This window comes from Anticarsia gemmatalis, chromosome 24 (assembly GCF_050436995.1).
Source record: "Anticarsia gemmatalis isolate Benzon Research Colony breed Stoneville strain chromosome 24, ilAntGemm2 primary, whole genome shotgun sequence".
Classification (NCBI taxonomy): Eukaryota; Metazoa; Arthropoda; class Insecta; order Lepidoptera; family Erebidae; genus Anticarsia; species Anticarsia gemmatalis.
The window spans coordinates 4,132,921-4,159,399 of NC_134768.1; the positions used below are offsets into that span (position 1 = coordinate 4,132,921).

The 26,479-nt window shown below is 34.8% G+C and overlaps 1 protein-coding gene and 1 non-coding gene across 2 annotated transcripts; both read left to right on the forward strand.

Annotated features, from left to right (window-relative positions):
* The first annotated feature begins 1,924 nt into the window (after positions 1–1,924).
* On the forward strand, positions 1,925–26,475 carry nst (phosphoglucomutase 3-like protein nst). Its single transcript, XM_076130783.1, has 12 exons — positions 1,925–2,136; positions 11,867–11,937; positions 12,932–13,064; positions 14,619–14,714; positions 15,475–15,626; positions 16,132–16,334; positions 17,018–17,142; positions 18,130–18,289; positions 19,278–19,432; positions 20,008–20,197; positions 20,771–20,941; positions 21,375–26,475. The coding sequence occupies exons 1-12, from the start codon at positions 2,033–2,035 to the stop codon at positions 21,459–21,461; spliced, it is 1,647 nt and encodes a 548-aa protein (XP_075986898.1). The 5' UTR covers positions 1,925–2,032; the 3' UTR covers positions 21,462–26,475.
* TRNAL-CAA (transfer RNA leucine (anticodon CAA)) lies at positions 17,667–17,782 on the forward strand. Its single transcript has 2 exons — positions 17,667–17,704; positions 17,737–17,782. It is a non-coding gene; the product is annotated as a tRNA-Leu (tRNA).
* Positions 26,476–26,479: the final 4 nt, after the last annotated feature.

Genomic DNA, 26,479 nt, shown 5'->3' on the forward strand with positions numbered 1-26,479 from the left:
CACTTTAACACAAAAAAGGAAAGACATCGTAACTTATATTCATTAATACTGTAAGAGATTCTAAATCAATTTATTGTTAAAGCATCAGCCACAGACATAAAAACATCAGAGATGTCAAATATCCCACAGACACATCAAACATGGCGCCTTTAGTAATATCGTCGCTCGTTTGTTGTTTTAATTTAGCTCTAAACACTCGCATATGTTACTGTCATTCATAAATATATATAAATTGGGTGGGGAACGTTATTCGTTAGTGTTTTACTAAATTAGCATTTTGGACTTGGTCCGCTTTGCCGTCATACTCCGCTGCGCACCGAGAGATGTAATTGGTATAGTCATTTGCAGTTCCTTTAGAAATATCCGTTTAATTAGCCAGTGGGACATCAACGAGTAAATCATTCATATTTTATTGTGTATGCAGAATTTTGTTTATAATGTTTGGGTTTTAAATGAATCTCTGGTAAGGGGATAACGATTGTCATATTATGAACATGATACCATACAAGTGTACATGATTTAAGTAATTATATGCAAATTAAAGAATTTAGCATAGTATTTTCATAGCTAATATTTATTTATTTATTTATTTATTTCCTCAATGAACAATATGAGTGGAGATCTAGTATTAATAAACGCGTATTATGTTGTTTCAAATAAACTCGTTGGATATGTCAATTAGCTTTTCTAGCCAAACCGAACGGAGTAGTTAAAATATGGTAACTATGTTGGTGACTTGAGTAAGATTCGAACCCGGAACCTCTACCAAAAGTCCGATGGAACCATAATAAATGTTCATTGAGTAAACGCCATTAATATATGAATATCAATTATAATAATAGACAGTATATTTATATCTTCATTATAAAGACATCATATTTTAACCAAGCATTTCTGCACAACGATCATCAATGACAACTAGCGCCACGGTGGCAGCAAGCCAAAACTAAATTACTCCGAACTATTCATTATGTCATTGTCCATCAAGCGAGACTAACGACAAATAAACGTGCTACGCATACTATTGAAGAAAATTATCATTTCACAATGTATACCTAGTAATTTTATAATCGTTAGTGTTTATACTTACCTATTTAGTAGTTGAATACCGTAAGGAAAAGAGGACTAAAGTGGCCGGTCAAGTGGGTAATTGTGCTTGTTGCACTACATGATTGTCGTAAAGGGTACTGGACACTAATTAACTAGGACCATTACTGCATACACTGTATCGTTTATTCTGTGGTATCGTATAATGTTGATGATATATGATTTTAAAGGCGATGGGGTAATTGTTGTTTCTACTTAATAATACCTAGCTATAAAGTAAGGCTATAAAAGTATTGTGTAGTACCTATTTAGTTAAGAGGTCTTATTGATATGTTAATGTTAATTATAGTTCTGGTGATTTAATTTGCGTTGGTTTTTTCCACAGGAATCTTATAGGTATAGGTAACTTCTCACTTACTTAATTTGAGTAACTATTTTAATGGCTGAGACTTGGCGGTTATGCCCGCGTTATGTTTCCCAATGCACCCGTTATTTAACATAAATAAATGTTTCAGGTATCATAATAACGTATTGCTAGTCAGACTCCTACTATTGGAAGTATTACATTATTTTCATCCATATATCGTAGTCTAGCGACATCTATTAAGCAGTAGCGCAACAAACCAGTTAATATGTTTGTTAACACCATCTAGTGGCGAGTAGTCAAACTTCGTTGCATTCGAGCTGTCTAGTTTTGACACATGACAGCTATCATTTCTAATTCATATACTACTAAATTCAAAAGTTCAAGTTCAATTTAGATAGCCGTCTATAAATCATGAGACTTCCCTTGCTAGTAGCGACAACAGTGTGTCACTTTATGCCACAATGAATAAGTCGCATAATAATACAGTCGATTGACAACTTTGACGTCAAAATTCATTGGAACTGGTAACGGAGCGGGAATGTGGAAATCTCGTTTGTTGATTCAAAGTGATTGTAACTGAGTGAAACACAGCCTTATAAATAAATTTCGCCGAACACAATGCCGCCAAGTAGTTTACGGGTCGTGTACGCGTTCGCCAGAGAAATGCATCCGAAAACTAGTGATGTTTTTATTCAATACGGCACAGCCGGATTCCGCACAAAGTGAGTAATATTGTACCTGTAACTATTAAAATTCCTTTTCTGTCGAGTTCTAAGGTCATTTAGTAATAAAATAAACATAGTTTCATAGCACCTTTCTCTCATGCGCCGTAATAATTGTCACGTAAGCAGCTGGACATGTACTTAGTTATTCCATTTCGTATGCAGTAGCAACAATTTGTGAGTCATCTGCAATATCGTTTATAGCGAATTCATAACGGGAAGTCGCCGACACGACTGTCTGTTATTATGGTCAATGACTCCACGCGATTTATAAGACAAAACAATGCAGTGGGTTAGTCATCATAGTATTACTGCTCTAAATATTATGTATAATTACTTAACTTCAAGGAGAAAAAGGCGCGATGAATAAGACCTTGTTAGTAATTAAAATGTCAACATTAATGACCCATGGTGCTTATTATTTTGTCAGAATGCATATTGTACATTTGTACTAGTTTGTGATGTGCTATGTGGGGGGTCTGACACATATCACAGTGGTTTATTCTTAAAGACACCACATCTGTGCTAAAGAACTCATAAAACTAAATATATACAATGATTTATTACACCTTTAACTATCAAATAAATATTTGTAGAGCGAGGTTCATTCTTCAATGAGAAATTCAACTATTTTCTGAACTGTCAGTGATTTTCTATGGTTTTTGTTCCATAGAAAGTATTTTTCTGTGTGATAATGTATTAGAAAGTCTCTCAAGGCTCTTAGCAACAGTATCAGCACTGTACCTTTGCTTAACTATTTAGAATGCTCTAGTTATTTATTACACAATAACAATCATGTCAGTGTGTTAGAAATTATTTCTATGTTCAATTACTTTATGTTGTGGATCAGTTCTTTGATATGTATACTGTTCCCACATTTTATTCGTTATTTATATGCCATAACTATATTAAAATTATTACTTGAATATATGCAAAGCAAGAAGCATAGGCATATGCATTTATGATTGATGATAAAAGTAGTATCTGATTAATTTTAAAATGTATTGTCTGTAAAAGTTTTTAATTCTTCCTGCAAACTATCAATAGTGCTTTGATAAATAACAAATTATTCTAGTTTAATAAATGAAATCAATATAGGTACCAATTATTTATTTCTTGTTCCTTTTTATATTCGTTTAATAACAAGATAACTTACAAAGAACAATGGTATTTAATAAAAACAAACCAAAATTGACAGTGTAATATAAAATAAACCTAGCCAGACACATTAATATGAGTATAATGTATGTTTCTCATGCTATAGAATAATTTTTATATTTTATAGGCTTGCCTCAGACATAAAACTACTATATTTTCATACCATAGACCTAGCTTTTTGTTATTTAATACTGATATTTTAAAAAAATTACCCTACATCCTTCCAAAGGATATAATCTATCATCCAACTAAACCGTGTCTATATTAGTTGAGCAGTTTTTATAAGATAGAAGGATAAAACAAACACTCATAATCATAATTTTATTAATAATAAATAATAATATAAAATGGATTATTAATATATATATACAAGCAGAGGTACCTACCTAAATATGTCTAAAAATATTGTAGGATCATGTTTAATATACTAAGAAGGTATTTTCATGTCTAATGCTACTTACTAACATATAATGATGTACTTTGATTCAAGCACATAGTTCAAGGCCTTCATAGTTTAAATGTCAAATGTCACATCACTGATAAACTTTACATTCTTGCAATCATATTGGAATGCAAACAGGTTTTGTATGACTGTAGCAGTCAATACTTTGGCTTTACTAAAAATAATCATCTACCTACTATAGGTAAGACCTCTTCTAAATGGATTAAAAATGTTTGTGCCAAATTGCTTATAGCTCTGTTGCACAGTTCCTATGTTTAAGGTGTTTGGTGATTATCCCACTTCTTATAGGTCTATGGGACATTGTAGCATTCTTCATTAATGTTCCTATCTGCTCAGTAACATATTTTCGAAATAATATAAGTAGATACCAAGTTCTAGAGATTACTGCTAGTCTACATAGATGCTGAAATTAATAAGTCTACTAAAAAAAAATAGCAATTTTCAGCACCAATTGGACAGTATGGTGGACTCAAGGTCTAACCCCTCCCGCGTTTGGAAGGAGACCCTTGCCCAACAGTAAAATATTAAAGGGTTAAAAATATTTTTAATACAATTGATTGAAATTGAAACTATTCCTAATGTAATAATAACCAGAATATACCAGGTTGCACAAACAAATCGACAATGCAAATATCTGAAATAATAAAAAGAACACTTTGATCCAAACACCTTAGCAATATATCAGTATTGGCGGGAAGCCAAGCACTTAGGCATACAGCCCCTTTATTGTTTGGTATAGAAACATACTTTATTATAAATTTATGCTTTGATACAACATTTATTTCCTACTAGCTGACCCGCGCAACTTCGCTTGCGTCCAATAAGAGAGAATGGGTGAAATTTTTCCCCGTTTTTGTAACATTTTTTACTGGTACTCTGCTCCTTTTGGTTGTAGCGTGATGATGTCCTTTCTTGGGTATCAAAGTATCTCCATACCAAATTTCATGCAAATTGGTTCAGTAGTTTAGGCGTGATTGAGTAGCAGACAGACAGACAGACAGACAGACAGAGTTACTTTCGCATTTATAATATTAAAGTATGGATATTGGAATGTACATTTAGGCCGGTGATTTAGGATCAAACAGCTAACATAATATACAATTATATACTATACAACATAACATAAGTACCTAATTCTTTATTCATAGCATGTCTAGCAGACAGAACAATAAAATATAGTACCTGACTGAAAAAACCTCAATTCTAGGGACATTTTTATATGTACCAATCAAGAATTAATTAAATCATTTTAGTAATTGTAGTTAATCATTTCTCTGTAACTGTACTTTGTACATAGACTTTGAGATTTAACCAGTGCTCTATCTTTCAGATTAAATATTAAGTAAACTATAAATATTGGTCCAAGTCATTGAAAATTATGTGGGACTAGTTAATGCAACAGTGACCATATAAGGTATAATGAATGGTTTGATTGCATGTATTTAAGTATATCTCTAAGAACATATTAGTCATTGTCATTAAAAGTGAGTCAGATATTTATATGATCTAATGCTATGATAGTAGTTACTTATATCTCTATGTGACAAACAAGACTGAGGTTTGTTTTCCTGAATAAATAGGAGGTAGACTTTGCTGTTTGTATACTATTGAGGTATTTCATTTATTTTTTAACTAGTATCCAAATTAGTCTGTTTTGAGGTCTTTGACCTGTCTCAATGAATTATTAATTTAAAATTTCACTTTCAATTTTTATAATATACTTATTATGAAGGCAACTACTATTACAGTGTTATATTTTAATGAAAACATTATGTACGCTATTGTTTTCAGACTAATTGTTAATTAGGACTTTGAATAGAAAATAGTCTCTATTTACTTGTTAATAAGACCTGTATTCCTACGTCTAATAGTATTAAAAAGTGAAAACTTGCTTTAGTGATCTGTTATGTAAAAATGCTAATAGCCAATTACTTAACAAGCATAACATTATGAAACCAGTCTGAATATTTAAACTGGATTTATTTTTGCAAAAAATCTACACTCGGACATATAAAAATGTAATAGGTATATAAAATTCTCGCGTCACAGTTTTCGTTACCGTACTCCTCCGAAGCGGCTTGACCGATTCTCATGAAATTTTGTGAGCATTTGAGTAGGACTGAGAATCGGCCAACATCTATTTTTCATGCCCCTAAGTGACACTTTTTTTTATTTTTTATGGCAAAACAACGTTTGCCGGGTCAGCTAGTAGATTAATATAATTATTGTTATGACTGTGATAACATACTGACACAAAAATCAATACCGATGAAATGGATTGCTTTATCAACAATTGATAAGGTACTGAGTAAATATTAGGCAAGTCTGCTAGACTGTGTGGGTGGTGATATCATTAGTACTATCAGAGCTTTAACTAAAATAAAGAATATATGGTTCATTAGGAACAAAGTGCCGCCAATACCTAAATAGGCGAATCACAGACACTTTTTCTTATAAATACTTGCCTGTAAGAACGTTATCCTGATTACATGCGAATTCAGTGGGATTTTTTGGGCACAAACCTCCCAATAACATGACAGTTCATAACAGGATTTACAACACAATTGCACGATACTTTTAGATCAAATTTCTTGATAATTTTTAATTAATATAATTTTAAGTTCATTCCGTAACATAATCTAGCGCCAGTAACGAGTCTTACCGGCGGGTATCGTGCTATAATCCAGGTAACTGGGTTAAAACGGGGTAAAATACTGGTATTCAGTTGCACCTGGCGACACTGAAAGCCGACGACACAGTTGGAAGATGCTGATTAGTCTAAATATGAATCGTCATAAATAAATATTTGGGGAGTCCCAAATTTTAATCTGCTCATAGAGTAGCGGATATGACTATAAGGCAGTGTCGAAAGTATATCCTTCGATTCATGACTCTAGTGTTCCCGATTCATGATGCCTGATGTCAGGAGTGCAGCGTTACGAAACAGACGAGCGTAGGTCGCGGATGTTGAGAGGAAGAGCATTGTCGGTGAAGATGGCAAATCTTAGCGGAACTGTGTAATACCGTGCTGCTGACATGCACTTACTGTAATCGTTACGGTAAACAGGCGTAGGAAGTTCGCTGTGCCTAGTTCAAACGTGCGCGAAATATTCGCATCACAATGCACGCATGCTGTTATATGCCACACGCATGTATCTATACGCATATTATAAAGCTGAAGAGTTTGTTTGTTCGTTTGTTTGAACGCGCTAATCTCAGGAACTACTGGTCCGATTTGAAAAATTCTTTCAGTGTTAGATAGCCCATTCATTGAGGAAGGCTTTAGGCTATATATCATCACGCTACGACCAATAGGAGCAGAGTACCAGTAAAAAATGTTACAAAAACGGGGGAAAATTTCACCTATTCTCTCAAATGTGACGCAAACGAAGTTGTGCGGGTCAATCGGTGCGTGTCAGTTATATTTACCGCTCATTAGTAATTGTTTATTAGTACGTACGGCATATTATGCTACTTTAGTGACGAGAGGGACTATATTAAATAAGACTTCTGTTGTTCCAAAATACATTATCGGTTTCCCAAATACTACTGAATCGATTACGACGAAATTTGGTATATAGGTAGCTGAAGACCCAGAATAACACATAGGCTACTTTTAACCCTGAATTCCCCAGGGATCGGGATTTACACTAGAAGGGTTTCCACGCGCACGAAGTCGCAGGCGGCCTCTAGTTTGTCATATTTTAGAGGAATTGAATATCAAAGTAATAAATCGATTTTCTTACATGAACGAGACGGTGTGTAATCAATCGATCGATACTCTCCAGTGCAGAACGTAAGCCTGTCCCAATGTGTGCGTGCACGTGTCCTCAGCCTTCCGCATTCCAACAGTCTGGAAGCGGCTGGGCAAAGTGACATGAGTTATTAGATTGTTTGCGCGTGCGCACCTCACAAACACTGTACTCTACGCTCCAATAAAAGTTGGAATCGGTTAAAAAATTCGATGGAGCGATCGTCACTAAATATATGAGACATTGGAATTTCGTAAGCCCTTATGATAAATTTTTGATACGGAAATATGAAAAATGTTTATAATTTAATAAAACACCTGTTTTCATATTAAATTAAGTAACTAAAGATATTTTAAAAGCATTTTTCGCCGGTTTTTTCATTCCGAGTTTTGAGTCTTTCAGTTCTGAGACTATAATTGAGTCCCTCTTGTATATAGTCTAGGTGTGTGATAAGAATCCAATTGGATTTTTTCCAATTTTGTAATCAGAGATACACCTTGCGAGTCTCATTGCAAGATAGTGCGTGGGTAACCGCGTTAAACGGATTCCTGACCTAGTGTAGGACTATTTAAAGAAAACTGCACTGAGAATCTTATGTGGGACACCTATGTAATCGTCTACTCTGAAGTCCTCATTACCAAGAAATAGAAGCTTACGGTCAAGACACATTTTATGTCGCTCTCGAAACTAACAATATGTGTGCTGCTGTCTTTGCAACATATGATTTAATCGCGATTTCAATCTGAGTAAGGATTGGAAATTAATTTTCATTCGTACTATGTGTATCATTGTTCATATTTGTTGTTCGAAGTATTGTGACGACAATATTTCGTTTTGTTAGCAAGTGTCAATAACCCCGGTGACCCTCTCCCTGGATGCACGGATATCGTCGTTTAGAGTACACTAGGATCAAGACACCATTTTGACTTGCATGCTCTATAACTGATAAAGCTATCATATTAGACTCTGTACAAAATTCAAATAGGTAGTTTCGTACAAAGAATCCAAATGTATGAAAAATATGCATCATAAATGGCACCAGAAGCCTGTCCCGGTTTCGCCTGGCTTAAAAAGTTATTGTACAACCGTACCAAAGTCCGTTACTTGGTTCGTTGGTTTTATACTATGCAACGAAAAACAAATCGAAAAGATCTTTCATTGGGAAAGCTTCATAGATATTTCCTCTAATACAATAACATCATGGCGTCAGGTGTGTTCGTAAGACATGCAAGTATTGCACGTGTTACGGCTCCTCATTTGCATGACAGCGCATAACACATGCATGGAATGTGCCATACGATGTAATTGAATTACATGTTTTGACTTACGCTCTCGTATGGAAACTTGAGATTCTTTGGTACTCTAATAATATGTTTTGCTTCTAGGAAGATTTGACTCCAATATTATTAAAAACTTAGTTGTTTTGCAGATATCCGAAGTACTAACTATAGGCCATTAACCACAAAATCTTGCTAACATCATTATTATACAATAATTTTCAAAAATCATCTGTATGAAGTAGATGGTTGATTATATCATACCCTGATAGTTTTATATCGTAGTGTTATACTAATCACATCGTAGTATTACGGTTTAGCCGTCAAATCGTAACAGCAGACTATATTGAAACAGATTCTCTCTCTAACTTTGCAATTTTAGGTCCTTCTTAGCAACAGGTCCAATTCTTATTACTATAGTGGGTTTAAGAAACTCTCGTAAAATAAACTACTTCTATTACACTACTAACGAAAAGTGGGTGTTACCTGTAAACTCTAGTATAAAAACTAGCGAAAAAGTGTTCGTACCGAATTGGATAGCAATTTGAATGGGAATTGAATAAGCGCCCTAATTTTGGAACAATAAATATTTTTCTTTACATTTCAATCGAAAACTTTTCCTTCTGATAGAACTTCGAAGTTCTGAAAGTCTTAATACGAACCTTTGATTTTACAAACGCTAATGTTTAATTCGAAAGCTATCGACGCTGTGTACCAGGAAAACATTAAAACAAAGGTAACATTATCATTGTGTTATCATTGAATAGCGATTGTTATCAACCGAAACAGTCCCGCGTGTACAGGACAAAGGATGAATAGCTATATTACGCACGATGCACCGTTTATGTACCTACTACAAAAGGCCGCCCGCGACTTCATCCGCGTGGAAACCCTTGTAAATCCCGATCCCTCGGGAACTCCGGAATAAAAAGTATTATATTCATAGCCTATGTGTTATTCTGGGTCTTCAGCTACCTGTATACCAAATTTCATCGTAATCGGTTCAGTAGTATTTGCGTGAAAGACTAACAAACATGCATACATTCTCACAAACTTTCGCATTTAAAATATTAGTACGATTGCTACCTTTGGTTGCATGCGCAATGCCGGTATTGTGTTGTGTGTACTGAGAAACGATTAGTAAGCAATTGTAGCAGATATGGGTTAAATAAGCCTGGTAATTTGTCCATACAGTTAGTGTAATGTACGTAAATGGTTTAGTAAGTAGAAATATTGAATTGATGAAAATGTTTCCTGTTAAGGATCCAATTTCGCGAGATTGTCGCTCAAAGTTATATAGACTTGAAAAGTATTACGACACCAATAATAGGAAGTTATTCGTTAATTACCTAAGCAAAAAAATATATAATATTTTTTTTTTGCCTGTCTACTTTTTACATATTTTGTGTGATAGTAATTGTTGAAAATGCATCATTCACCACTGTAAACGTGTCTCGAAAACTTTTGTTATAGAACGAAATCGATATTCGTTCCTTACTTTAAAATGGTACGGGAAAGCTCTGCACGCGAGGCCTAGCATTCGACGAATAGACACACCTTCCATCTTTATGTACAGGGTGTGAAATAAAATCATGAATTGTAAAAAGTCATACTTAATGTTAAATTACGTTTGATTCCTTATGAATGTGCCCATATTTTAACCATAATTTTAAATTCACTTTTTTTTGTAAATTCATTTATTAGATTCTTAAATTTTTAAAAGTAGTTTCTCTCTATGAACTAACCTTTTTATTCCTCAACCTGTATATACAAATATTATAGAAGTAAATTTTCAAAGTACCGAAACAATTTGAAAGAATATTTCACAAATAGAAATGCGACGTTATCCCTTACTTCCTCGAGAATCGAATAACATAATATGTAGGTTACCGTTACACAGGAAATTGTCTGGAGTTCACGGGAATATTTCCACGCGCACAGAAGCTAGTTATCTACGAACAGTTTTAATTAGTAATACAGATTTAGATTAAAGATTTGGAAAATATCGAAATCTAGTTGAGGGTCCGTCCGTCTATATAGCTACATTACGGTAGTCCGCTAATTCAGCAGCTTGAGGTCACATTTAACTAAAAGTACTTATTCCTATATTATCTCGATATCACACATATCTATACTACCTGATCTACAAGACAATAAAAATATGGTTTATTTGAAAAGGGTCTGGACCTAGGAACTCGAGCTTACAGATCCCCCCTGATCGCGGAAGCCCCGGTGCGCACCACCTGGCCATACTATAACTGCGCCACTGCTTCTATGTTCATCAATATTAGTATCTATAACCAGTTGAGAGGTTTACCCATAAAACCGTTTTAGATAGACGAGTAACCTAATAACGCTTTCGCACATTTTCGCATTCGTAGTACCTACCTATAAGTATGTATAACAGAGGTCTAGTGAAAAGCACCGAAAGGGTTTGTACTAGAATGACCTTGTCTAAAAATAGATTATTATTGATGCCAACCTCACCTTTACCTACATATTTCGTAAGTTAAATATAGTGTGACTGCCTCTGTGGCGCGGTCGGTAGTGGATCCAACAGCTGATCGTGAGGTTCGATGCCCGAGTCGGGCAAAGTACTATTGGTCTTTTCAAATTTATATCAGAATATTTCTCAATAGTAGTCCGAAGTATGGTAACGTGCTCAACGAAGTGTTAATGGCGAAACGTGGGTGTATTTCCACCTACCTCTGCCACCACCTCTTTGAGATATGTATAAGATATTATGTATTAATGTCGTCCTGGCCGATTTCGGCTACGGCGGCCAGTTTCACTGAAACTGTCCAACAGTGTAGGACTTTGTTTATAGCGGCCAAGTGTGTGCACAAGACAGACACTTTATTCCTTTACTCTCATAGTCCAGTAGGACGGTTAAACCAACACGACCAATGAGAAGTCAGGTTTACGTGCTCTCCGAGGCCGAGATTATTTTTAACAGAAAATTCAGAATAGATTTTTTTGCCCGACCTGGGATTCGAACCTGAGATCTCTTTCACGGCAGTAGCATTATGTAAATATAGTGTGTAGTTATAGTTAGTATAGTGTTGTATTTGTTGTTTCAGAGCCAACTTGTTGGAGCATGTTGTGTATCGCATGGGTCTGCTGGCCGTCATCCGCTCCAGAGTGAAGAATGGTAACATTTATATCACTATCTGTGCATTCAATACTATAATGACATAATATATTAGTCAGTTATAGCTACTAAACTGCTGAGCTGTGTCTGAAATGTTAACAAGATAAATTCAGCTTGAATAGTGTAACAAATTGGATTTCAATTACAAAGGCTTTTGTATATTGATTTTGATACGCACTAGAATTCATACAACCGAGTTTTGTTACCCAAGGAGAACAGACTATTTTTGGCTCTTATTTGACTGAGTGATAAAAAATAATATGTATCACTATTCCTTCAAGAGTTACTCTTTTGTAGACAGTAAGTCAGGGGATTTTTCACTTTATTTTGTCACCAATAGACCAAGGTTTTAATAATTGAATTAGACTAAGGACTATGACCGATATATTGTCCTAATCACTCAAAGGACTTTCACACGCGTTTGTGAGATTCATACCTAAGATCAATAGTCACTTAGACATCTCATCGTTATACATATTGGTATTTGCATGGAACCGTTAGAGTTTTAAATTCAAATAATAGCTTTTCTACGTACTTTAAGCACGAGCCATTGAAGCTAGACAAGTCAGCCAGATAACGTGGTGCTAATTTTTTTTAACTCCCAAATTGGGAAAAGGCTTGATTTTATGTAGGTATGTCTGTAGCGGAATTCTATATAATCTATACTGTCAAGTATCGAGAGTTTGACAATTAGAATATACTACCAAAATAGTTCCTACGACGCCCGTTAAAGGCGCGGATCAGATTTTCATACAAAATTTTTCGATGACAAGCCGGTTGACGATAGTCGATAACTCGATATCAGTAAAGAATCGGGCTACTGTCCCATAACCCTTCCAGGAGCGAACCGTGCCCCATAGTGGGACAATACTTACTTAATTACTCCGTTGGCTCAACGACCCAAAATGTGTATTGGCCACCGACACGAGAGAACACCACTTTATGTTTTTCAGTTTAAGTTATATATGTGTCAAATATGTTCTGGTGTTTGCAGGTCGCACAATAGGCATGATGATAACAGCCTCGCACAACCTGGAGCCGGACAACGGCGTGAAACTAGTCGATCCTGACGGAGAGATGCTGGAGCAGAGCTGGGAGGAGATAGCCACCAGGCTTGCTAATGTCAGGTATATAACAATACATATTTACCTGAAATATTAAAGAAATACCATGTTTATTTGAGGAATCTACTTTATCTTTTAATCCCTCTGAAACTCCGGGATAAAATAGCCTTTTTGTTATTCTGGGTATTCACCTACCTACATACCAAAGGACTATGGGCAAAAATGTATGGGCTCCGTCCCCACCTACCAACAAACATGGAACTGATACCAACGTGTTCATAAAGTGCCCCCTATTTAATTAAAATCCTTTGTTTTTGATAAATCAGTGGGAATATATATTTAAAAAAAAAACAATTTGTAATTATTATTTAACGTATATTTTTATTTTACATTTGTAAGTTATTTTAACATTATTGTTATATTACAGTACTAACTCATATGTATAATAATGTCCTCCTAGCCGATATACGGCTACGGCGGTCAGTTTCATTGAAACTGGCCATCTGTGCCGGACTTTGTTTATAGTGTCCAAGTGTGTGCACAATACACAGGTACACTCTCTATTCCATCACTCTCATAGTTTGGTGGGACGGATAACCGACACGACCAGTGAGAGGTCAGGCGCAGGACCGACGGCTTTACGTGCTCTCCGAGGCACGTAGGTCTTCGACCTCAACTTCCTAACTCCGGGCAATCTCTAGGAAATTCTTAACAGAAAATCTCAGAAAAGACTGTTTGGCCCGACCCAGGATTCGAACCCGAGACCTCTCGCACCGCAGTCGCATATACTACCGACCGCGCCACAGAGGCACTCATATGTATATACTTATATCATTTCCATTATATGGTTAATACAACATGTATTAACCATATAATGGAAATGATTGATTTCATATTTCAATAATTATTTTTACTCGTCAATTATAATGCTGTCTAACAGATGCGCATCTGTTGGCAGATTAAAATCTGATCAGATCTAAAATCGTGGGTTGGAGAGCGGGGGGAGGGGGTTATTTTGTACCCAGCTATCTTTATGTGCATGCGGCGTCCGCCGCTGTGCACTAATTAATAAATAAATGAGCATGTATTTTGGAATTAGTCGTCAATAATACGTTAACGAGATATTTGTTTAAACGTAAGATACTATGAGAACCCCATGCATTTGGGCAATGTCGCCATAGTATAAAAATATCGTCTTGCCAAGATATATCAATTGAGCTACATTTCATTTTTGTTGATGGGTGGGGACGATTCCGCCCATAGTCCTTTCATCGTAATTAGTTCAGTAGTATTTGCGTGAAAGAGTAACAGACATGCATACATACTCACAAATTTTCGCATTTATAATATTAGTAGGATATCTATTTCGTAAACTTATTAGGTCTGGGAAAAAATCTTTTCGCATTATAGTATGTATGAACTTGTAATAAAATCTCTTTGGCTTCAAGAATCACAAATGAGTACACGGTTCATTAAGTTTCCGTCAGTGAGCTCGGGAGGTACCCAAATATCGAGCTTTTTTGTGTAGAGAAAGGATTTTATTACAAGTTCATACATGCTATAATCCGAAAAGACTTTTTCTCTGACCTAATATTATTACTTCAAAATATGTTTCAGTGACAATGACTTGGAATCAACAACAGAGCAGGTGATCAAGCAAGTGAACGCGGACATGTCTCTCAAGGCGAGCGTGTTCATCGGCATGGACACCAGGTACGAACAACCAATATTTTATACTACTTTATGTTAATTTATGGTAATTTATTCAGTTGGTCCGGCAAGTGCACTGTTTGTGATCAAGTTTGTTATGCATTTTTGGTGTTTAAGAATAATCTAAGTCGGTTTTTTGTGTCGTAGTTTTTAGAGTCTTGATTTTAAACGTAATTATAATATTTACTTTGAAAAGTTGAAATGTATACTCAAGGCTTAACCCCTGATTTGGGTGGAAATCCTTGCCCAGTGGGACACTCTCGGATGAAGGTTAAAGATTTACTTACCTAGAAATGTAATTTTGTAGGGATGAAATCATCAGGAATCTAATATTTTATTTTAAAATACCCAACGCTTTTAGATGTCCTTAACACTAAAATATACTTCAAGTCGTTACTCTGCTCACCTACAAGTCGCGGTAATAATTTATGGTCTTTCAAAATTCTAAAAGTGTAAATAAAAATTTTTTTTTGTACATAATAAGCACTATTTTTCCTTTCATTTCTTATATTAGGTCGGGGAAAAAGTCTTCGCATTATAGTATGTATGAACTTGTAAAAAAAATCTCTATGGCTTCAAGAATCACAAATGAGTACACGGTTCATTAGGTTTCTTTCAGTGAGCTCGTCAGGTACCCAAATATTGACCTTTTTGTGTAGAGAAAAGATTTTATTACAAGTTCATACATACTATAATGCGAAAAGACTTTTTCCCCGACCTAATATTATTGTTCAATAACTTACCAATATGTTTTATATTCCAGATACACAAGTCCCCGTCTGGCGGCGGCGGCTGCTAACGGCGTGATAGCTCTAAAGGGCACGCCTAAGGAGTTCGGCATCGTCACCACGCCCATGCTGCACTACTGCGTCAAGTGTCGCAATGATAACACTTATGGAACACCTACTGAAGAAGGTACCGTCTTTCTGATCGTAAAATCATCCATTTGACTATAACAAACGTATAATTAGTAGCCTACTGATACAAATATTGGTCTGAATATTCCAACCACTATTACTCCATTAAAAGTTTTTTTTCAGCGATCTTTTTTGCACTTCTTTACAGTTACGAAATACAGCTACAGAGTACATTGAATGATGTCTAAAAATTTCAATCAGCTGGCGGCCTTGCAGTGCATGAACGCACTTTTTTAATAAATTAATTCACGTACCGTATACCTTAAGTTGTGGCAGAAGTTTATCTACATGTACCCACTTTTTATCGTTTCTAAATATGTCACCGATTTGTATAGGCATAATACCATTAACCAAGTATAAAACTAAATTACGGACACCTATTAAGAACATTTTAACAGAGAACGACTCTGAAATCGAACCCTCTTCGTCTACAGTTGCATACTAAACTGATTATAAGTGAGTTAAACACCAACTTATAAAATCCTCAATTCAAATGATTCCAGGTTACTACGAGAAAATCGTGGGTGCGTTCAAGAACATTCGTCAAAAGCTGCCCGTGTGCGGTAACTACAACACTACGCTGTACGTGGACGGCGCCAACGGCGTGGGCGGCAAGAAACTCAACATTATACGCAAGAGTCTCGACGGAGAACTCGACCTCAACCTGTTCAACCTGGGAGGGAATGGGGGCAAGCTCAATTTAAACGTGAGTTTATAATACACTAGCTAACCCGCGCAACTTCGCTTGCGTCACCTAAGAGAATGGGTCAACATTTTCCCCGCTCCTAATAACCGTAGCGTGATGTTATATAATGCCTTCCTCGATAAATGGGCTATCTAACACTGAAATAATTTTTCAAATCGGACCAGTAGTTCCTGAGATTAGCGCGTTCAAACAAGCAAACAATTAAACAAACAAACTCTTCAGCTTTATAATATTTGTATAGATTTATGATATAAGAGAATGAATAAGTGTAGATTGACGTATCAAATTTATTGTGTAGATTGAGACACCGGTAGGGGACGCATGTATATACATTCATGAGAAATGTGATTATGCTTGTAAATAGAGGCATTATCTAGATAATAATTATAATATCTTTGATCTAATACAAATTATAGAAGATTAGATATACTTGCAAGTATAAGATTAGCTAAAGATAACAATAAATTAGAACTGGTGCTACTACTGCCATCTATTGTTAAACATTTGTTTTATTCTTTGAATTTAATTTCATATTAAATAAAGTGGAATAAGTGTTATAGATAATTATTATATTTATTTAAAATTAAGTTAGTGAGTATTGAGTACTTGAATACAGTTTTGATAAAGGAGCGAAGCCACGGGAGGCAACTTGTGTAAAAATCTTTTTGTTTTTTCTTTTGCAGTGTGGTGCAGATTTCGTGAAAGTATCACAGAAGCCTCCGGTGGGAATCGAACACGTACCCTTCCAGCGCGTGGCGTCGCTCGACGGAGATGCTGATAGAATCGTATATTACTACCTCGATGACAAGTTAGTAAAATACCATAATCTATTTTTTTTATTTTATTTAAAGACAACTCCCGCACTAACAATTGCTTTTGTATAAGGCGACTTTTATAAACATACAGTATTTGTGGATCAATGAAACAAATGATTGTGCCGTATGGGAATCAAACCCACGTCCTGCCGTAGCAATGTTAGTGGCATGGCGACCGAACAATAACAAACAATAATTATTTTAATATTTTATAGGTATTATTAAACCATGCCATTTACTATTCTTTATATCAAATTACACGCTCGATTCGGGACCCCACCTCCGGCCAACAAATTCGCGTTGAACTAAAATTATATTTATCCAATACTACCGATACAGTTATTTTCGTATATACTACTTTCAAAACATTTAAAATTAAGTACTAAAAATAATCCATTGATAAACTCTGCTCTTTACTTTACCTACTTTGAACAATCGTTGCCAAAAGTGACGTCATTTCATTGATATTATATCTCTATGCATATAGAAGTGGACTATTTCGACTATGTTGTCATGTGTCAGGATGGCCGAGCGGTCTAAGGCGCCAGACTCAAGGTTTCCTTGCTCATTGAACGTGAGTTGAGTTGTTCTGGTCCTCAATTGAGGGCGTGGGTTCGAATCCCACTTCTGACAAAACTTTTTTACAAAAAATATTTTTTTTATTCAGTTTTTCTGTGTAAAATGAAAGTGCGGAATGTTTTTGAGTATTAGTGTTAATGACTGTTTTTTACTATATTTTATTTATTTTTTATTTAATCGCGAAATAACGTCCCAATTACAAGTAATGACTATTTGATAACATACTAAAGTATTAACTGAGCGACAAAATTAATTAATCAAAGTTTTTTGTGAGAATTGACATACACCTTACATTTTATTAAACTCTTGAAAACTATACGTAGAATATTTCAATAGAAATTAGAAAAAATAGTTATATATACTATAGTCGTAAATTTAACCCAATATGATGTTAATTTCAGAGACAACATGAACCTACTAGACGGAGATCGTATCGCGACACTACTAGCGTCGTACATCACAGAGCTGTTGAAAGGTTGCGAGGCCAGCGAACTGCAGCTAGGACTTGTACAGACTGCGTACGCTAATGGCGCCTCTACTAACTATATTACTAATGATCTGGTATGTATAATACATAAATAACTACTTATCAAAACTGTTCCGACATATTTTTTTACTAAAGTTTTTCAAAGTTATACATCTATCACGTTTTATTACGTAAGAAAAAATATAAAAAAGAGCTAAAATAAATACCTAAACTAGTAGGAAATAGATGTAGAGCTTTTTGGAGAAAATATAGAATTAGGTGATAGTCGAGTCGCCAAGCAGTGATAGCCGAGTGGTTTAAGTTGGCACCTCCCACGCAAGTGGTCGCAGGTTCGAATCCAAGGCAACACACCAATGACTTTTCGAAGTTATGTGTGTATTAAAAATAATTATCACTTGCTCTAACGGTGAAGGAAAACATCGTGAGGAAAACTTGCATGCCTAAAAATTTGTTTAATACATTTATTGAGGGCATGCAAAGTCCCCAACCCGCACTTGGCCAGCGTGGTGGACTCAAGGCCTAACCCCTCTCCCTCGTTTGGGAGGAGACCCTTGCCCTGCAGTGGGACAGATATGGGTTATTAAAAATAAAAAAAAATAGCATTAGGAAAATTTACAAGGATAACTGATTTTTTTGACAATCAGTAGCTGAGCAATTCGCAAAAACGCAGTATTTTATCACTCCTGTGTGACGCATTCTTTCTCTCAAGCCTCAGTTACCATGTTCTCTTCTATAATGAGAATCTAATAAGAATGTTGTTATCTATACTAATATTATAAATGTGAAAGTAACTCTGTCAGTCTGTCTGTCTGTTACTCAATCACGCCTAAACACTGAACCAATTTGCATGAAATTGGTGTGGAGATACTTTGATACCCGAGAAAGGACATAGGCTCCTTTTTACCCCGGGAAAATGACGCATTCCCATGGGAAAATTCAGGTGGCGGACGAAGTCGCGGGTAAAAGCTAGTACTTGATAAGTCTAAACTCCCTTAAAAGGTTGACAATATTAATAACTATAATCAAGGTGTCGTATTAACCTATATTTTCTTTATTTTCCAGAAAGTGCCAGTAACATGTGTAAAGACAGGTGTAAAGCACTTGCACCACGCGGCGCTAGCGTACGACATCGGAGTATACTTTGAAGCTAACGGTCACGGCACCGTCATATACAGCGACAAGGCTAAGAAACTCATCGCTAAGATCGCGCAGGAAGGGTGAGAAATAATTATATATTTTAGTTATACAGTTTTCTATTTACGAGGTCTATCTATATATCTAATTTCATTGTGCAAAAAAAGCGTTACATAACTCACAGACTGACTTTGAAAGTTACTTTAGGTTTTGGCCATATTTTTATATTAAAATATGTTGCTACACTAGCCATCATAATATTATTATACATCAAGTGTTCAATTCACAATCTAGAAATTATCTGTGTTATTATCGCATCTTCCTAACTGGTTTAATTTGAGATGCATTACTTATAAAGTACTATTTAATTTACACAATAAATAATATATCGATTTTATACGATAGCCGCCTTTACACACACACTAGTATTTCATCACATCACACATATTAGTATCGTACAGTATAACGCTTGTGTGCGCAGCGCCGTCGTCGCTAGCGATTTTGTACGCGGGCTAGACAGATGAGCGCGGCGCGTGGTCTTTCCTTTCCCCTTACACGCGTGATTGTTGTTCCATGCGCGATAAAATGTGTGTGTAAAGATGGCTATAGACTTTATTTCATAAGACAAACAACTAGCGTAATTTTTATCATTTCCCAGCGAGCCGGAACAGCGTAAAGCGGCCCAACTGCTGCAGAACTTCATCGACATGACGAACGAGACGGTGGGCGACGCCATCTCCGACCTGTTCCTGGTGGAGACCGTGCTCTGTGCGCGCGGACACGACGCCACGCAGTGGATGAGCGCTTACAGCGACCTGCCGTGTCGACAGCTCAAAGTTACTGTACGGGTATGTACTAAACATTTTTATTAGGTACCTAATCCCTTATTGTATATAACAGAAATTATTGGAAGAAGAGAAAAGTGGGATACCTAAATGATCAATAAAAAAATCTAACTATTCTGCTTGTGAGTATTAAAAATAAATAATTACCAATGATTTCCATTGGACTTTTAATTTCCATTAGGATATCCATGATAAAAGATCCCTTTACTATCTCATGAATTGGCAACCAAACATAGTCTAAGAAAGTTCCGAAATTCGTATTCCCTGATATTTTGGTAAAAACTCGCCTGCTTTTTCAAAGAGCTAACATTGTAAATGGTGAAACTAATAATATATATTTAATGGTGAAACTATTAATATTAAACCTTTAATAATAAAACAAAACATTATACGAAACATTGTGCTTTGTGTCCGTTGTTTGTATGTTTTTAAAAGTCCCCGCGACACAAGAGCTTTTCTTAGTGCGGGAGTTGTAAAATAAATATACACAGACGAGTCTTGTGGTAGACAGAAGTATAAAAATAAAAAATAAATTATATATTTTCTAACTAATTCTATCATCTCTCTACTCCACAGGACCGCAACGCAATATCGACAACAGACGCGGAACGTCAGTGCACATCACCGGAAGGTCTACAGACACGTATCGACGAGCTCGTCGCCACGTATACTGACGGCAGGGCCTTTGTCAGACCTTCCGGCACGGAGGACGTTGTTAGGGTTTATGCCGAGGCTGACACACAACAGGTGAGCACTATACATTTATTCTGTTATAGATTTTTTTGGTTTGTGTTTTTTAATTATTTCGTTTGGTTTATTTACTTGGATGATAATTGTAAGCAAAGGGTACGGTAATGCTACAATAGTAACCTGTTTTTTTTATTGTAAATTACGATACAGCCGTAACTATGATAAAACGAGTTTTACTAATCTATACTAATATTATAAATATTACATCATTTATATTGCAATAATATCGAAACGTATGCAAACAGTCCTTATTGTATCTTAACTGAAATGAAACCAAAGAATGATCTTATGTCTATAAAAGTGTTATTGTCCTAATAAAATGTATTCCCGATAAATATATCACGAATATTCGTCGTCCGAACATATTAACTAATGAACACTACAAAAAAATCATATTAATTTTACTCTTTCGTGTTACGTGTTATTCCAGTCTGCAGATAAGCTAGCGGCGGAGGTAGCTCAAGCAGTGTTTGACCTCGCCGGCGGCGTGGGGGCCCGGCCCGAGATACCGGCATAATAGACTCAACACTTCATCATCTGAACACCGAGCAGAACAAAATATGTAACACAGTTTGTTATCTACGAACAAAGTTAATAGTCTATCGATAGTGAGAGATAGGGCTACTATAGTTTAGTTATGGGAGTGCTACTGACCGTTTGGGGTTTGATTTCTGGGGCGATCTAGTGCTATTTGGTTCTTTTTTATGGGATATTCTCAGCAGTAACCGGGAATATGACGACGGACCCAGTAGTTGTCAATTTTTATCCAAAAACGTTGTACTGAAAGAAATCTGAATGAATTTGCTTACCTTCAGGCAGAAGATACGTTTTGAAAACGTTTCTATAAAACTAAACTTTAGTAAACCTATCTCTTACTCTCCGTAGGTTGTTAAACTAACCTTCTAATTGGCAAATCAACATCACAATTAATTATACTGACAAAAGATCTATCGAAGAAAATAAGAGTAAAAATAATGGCTAATATTTATTTAGATAATTGGAGTTACCTCAATACCCTACTAACTAACTAAATCTTAATTAATATTAACCATTAATTTTACAAACAAACATATTTCTAAATATATTTTTCTGTTTATAAACCAAACAATAATTCAACTTCGTCCAGAAATCTAAAAAAAAAACTATTTTATTCGATAGATCTTTCAACTTGAAAATTACTAAACGGAATTGTTACAAAAAAAATCATTAAAATATCATCAAATTAAATAAAAAATATCGCACAGCGATTATATTAATGTCTTTAAATCTAATTAATATACAAGTATATACAATTAATAAATAATTACTTAGATTTTAGTTCGTTTATCTCGAGTCATTGACAGTACAACGCCCTACTAGTCTAATTGGTTTGTAATATTTAGGTGCGTGTTTTGGACCAATGATTTATTTTATATCGACTTATGGCTCTTATAGACTGCTACTATAGTAAAAATATACCTATATTCCAAATTATATGCAGTCAATATTGTAAACTAACAAAAGCGATATCGAATTATGTGCGATTCTCTGCAAATACAAGATAAATAAAATTCAAACACCGTAAATACGATTTAGATTTACACCACAACTAATAAATATACGTTCAAGCAATAAAAAGACTTCAATTAAATGTCCTAACAATCAGTCATGCTTACATTATATTAGGCATGCATCTATAAGAGCTAATTAATGGACCTCGCAGTGCTGTTCCCTCGAAAAATCGCTAGCTTTGTTTATATGTGCTTACAAGGTCTACTGTGCTTATGTTTTTTAGTTTGACAACAAAGTTCTTTCAATATCCTATCACATCTTAAAATGCATTCCAATTCTACCCATTTCTCTATCATATTTCACGTCACTCATGAAAAGGCACAAAGCGTATTTAAACTCAATTTAAAGCAGATAAAAATAAATAAGAACAAGAATTAAGAAAGTTATTTTACTTGGCCTTAGAAAATAAAGGCCAATTTACTTATGATTTGATTTTAGTAGCAGTCTATAAGAGTATACGCAGAATTAATTTTCAATTAAGAGATTTTTAATTATTAAGCTCTCTTGCTCACAACAGAGTACTTAGGTGCTACTGAAAACCTTTGAAAATTATACACAAAATAACTCTGCTCATGTATTTATTAAAAATTCAATCATTTACTGAACGCATTTAAAGAAAATTATGACACTCGAACGATTACAATCATGCGAACTACATCAATAGAATGTGACATAGAGTAATGACATATTATTATGACGTAGCTCGTACGTTTGTAATGGCCCGAGCTGTTCACCTTATTGCCCGTTGTTCACTTTAATTCCTTAGGAATACCCACTTTTCGTATTTTCTTTAAATGCCTTCAGTAAATCTTGTTTCACTGCCAAGTGAGCCTCTTCGTCTCTTTACTTTGAAAAGAAAGAGACAAAAAATAAGTTCTTGTTGTGAAACATGTAAATGAAGCAAAAATACTGCTCAGTTAATATGAATAAGAACCATGTCCCGTAGAAATAATGGAAATAATGTAATAATACCACGCATGTCATGTCCCTCTACACTGCCTATAATAATGTAGGATTAACTTAGTGAAATTACACTGTATGCTTAGATAATATTTACAGACACTATGCGTAAAAAAAACCGGCCAAAGGCGAGTTAGAATCTATTTGGTAATGGTAGTATTTAGGCGAGTTAGATTCTCACTCGCCTAAATACTACCATTATTTATAAAAACCCCCTTATATATTATCTTTAGAAACACATCATTTATGAAAAATATTAAACTGTCTAACTGTCGCGTCCCGTGAGGTACAGGCAGGTGGGAGACAGACAGCGAAGTCTCAGCAATAGAGATCCTGAAAACAAAACCGACTCGACTCACTTATTCGGCATGTGCCGATCTGGTTAATGTACACATTTTCGTCTTTGCCAATCGGCTAGGCCCATTCATGCCAAACCAAATTTGTGTGTAGCAAGCTTGGGAGTTTTTGTATGTGCTCGAAATGCCATAGTGTCTGTATATGTGATCGGAGTTTTATATGTATTGAAAAGTAGCGTTTGTCAAACTAATATATTGTTATATCTATATTTACATTTTATGTAAAATAACTGTACTTGTAAACATATAATGTAAACTTAACATTTATGTAATATAAGTAAAATTATCTAACTATTCTAAGTTTGTTTACACTAGTTATTTTACATCAAGTGTATTGAAAAAATAAAAATATTTTGCAAGTTTTCGACTGAAATTTTTATTTTAAGCTGAATTTAATACGATGTTTGAGGCACTTATTTTTCTAATTTAGACTTTTTGTAGTTTAATAATAAATCAATTAATCATTGAAAATTATTTATAAAAGTTATTGAGAGAGCTATTTATACTTGGCTAAAATTTTAATATACTTACATACACCTCAATCATCACTTGCCTATAAGTATTGGTTATCCTTAACCAGATGATGATAGGTTATATTTTATCTGCTGGATAGTCAATCTGATACTTAACTGTGAGTGATGATTCAGGCATTTATAGTAGTTAACACACATTGTAACATAATCAGTTGAATTATATTCTCGCTTAAATATGGACCAATATCATTTTGTTTTGTGTTACTAACCCTGGTAGAGGATGGAAATGTATAGAACCCTCTATTAGTCTGTTAATTGAGTGATTTCAGTTAGAACATTGGACTTTCTCGGGCTCGAATTTGATATTAAAAATAGTAATTCTAATCAGAAATTAGTTACCATTCGCCTAAATAGTTAAATATTGTCTTGGATAGTAAAGAAATGTAACATCTGCTAATCTTTACTTTTAATTGCAGTACGCTCCATTCTTACCACTTTTTAAACTGCAAGGTAAATTGAGTGAATGTCTGAGGGCTCTTATAGTATCAAAAATCACCCATTTGACAGACTTTACTTATCTAAATGGTGTATAAAATATCTTAGAAAGAGTTGTGAATCAAATTCTCGGAATTGTGATTTGTGGACTGAAAGCGAAAATAAAAAAGAAATTCTATGTATCCTGATATTTTTATTACGAGCATTTATCAATAGTTGATGAAAGTAGATTGTTTGCATCCATATATGTGTAGTTTAAGTATTTTGATCTTTATGTGTAGGTGAATAAAGCTTATGTTCAATTGAAAGTGCTCAAATATTATCGTAATACAAATACGTACGTTTGGAGTTTTCTTTGTATTTGCCAGCAGCTGACAAATATTTGTATGAAGTAGGCTTTATTTTGATTATTTGTTATGATGTGATAGATAAACGTATAAGATAAAGATGTTTGATGGACTTAAGTACATTGGATAATATATAGATTGTATGCATGAACACAATTGAAGTATGTATCATCTGCTATGAAAAGCAAACCAATCTATGGCTAAAATATGTTTAGAGAACATCTATGAATCAGGTTGCAGACAAATACTATGTTAAGTAGCAAAAGTTTTGTAGCTGATTTTATTGTACTTGATAACTGATCTCTTTTGATCCTAGTATGAAAGACAATTTCAACTATACGAACTAAAGTAAACTATCTAAGGTTAATTCTTTCGTCTGCAACTGGCCTTAAGTCCAACCCAACGAGTCTAGTGACACTTTGAAGGTCAACAATAACTGCGAAACGGAATTTCGTGATAAATACAGATAAACAAAATATTTTTTCGATATAGATAAGCCTGAGCCGTGTGATTCGGAGCGATAATAACTGCATGTGATGTCTCATGTACCTATGTTTAGATCAAACGATAATGATATGAAGCCCAATCCTGAACCCTGACTGATAAGATATTGTAAATAAATGATTTGCTAAAACATGTTAAACTAACTTATAGTCAAAGTTATGAGAATTAAAACCAGTTTCTCGGCTAGTGAAATTTTTTAACCCGATTCTGTCCCACTGCTGGGCAAGGGTTCTCCTCTCCCAACCAAGGGCGGGGTAAACCCTTGAGTCCACCACTCTGGCCAAGTACGAGTTGGGGACAGCATGTCCTCAAGAAATGTGTTAAACATTTTTATTAGGCTAATGGATTAATATCAGGTAACTAAAAAAATAAAGTGATATCAAACTTTAAAAAAACAGCTGTTAGAATTACTAATATACACTTTCAAAAGTGGTGAAATTATGAATGAATCGGTTCACTAGAAAGATAATGCAGTCTTGAATCAGTATCGTGATCAGAAAAGCTTAGAATAACATGTATAATTCCATGGGTTCTTATACGAAATATGTGAGGAAATTCTCTAATTCTATAGGTACTTAGTTTAAAAGGAAATTCTACTCAACTTGTAAGTAATATCAATTAAAAAGTCTAGGCTCAAATAAAATGATAAACTGTATGAATAGCAAGTCTTAAAGCAGGTGCTGTTGAATGTATGCCTTAACAAAGTTAGTTATATCTTGCATGATGTTATATCTCCGCCATTTAATTTTGTTCCACCACTGAGATTTATTCTGTGTGCAATTGTTATTAATGTGTGATTATTATTTACTTTATGCTGTTATAATTCAATAAATCATTAATTACTATTGC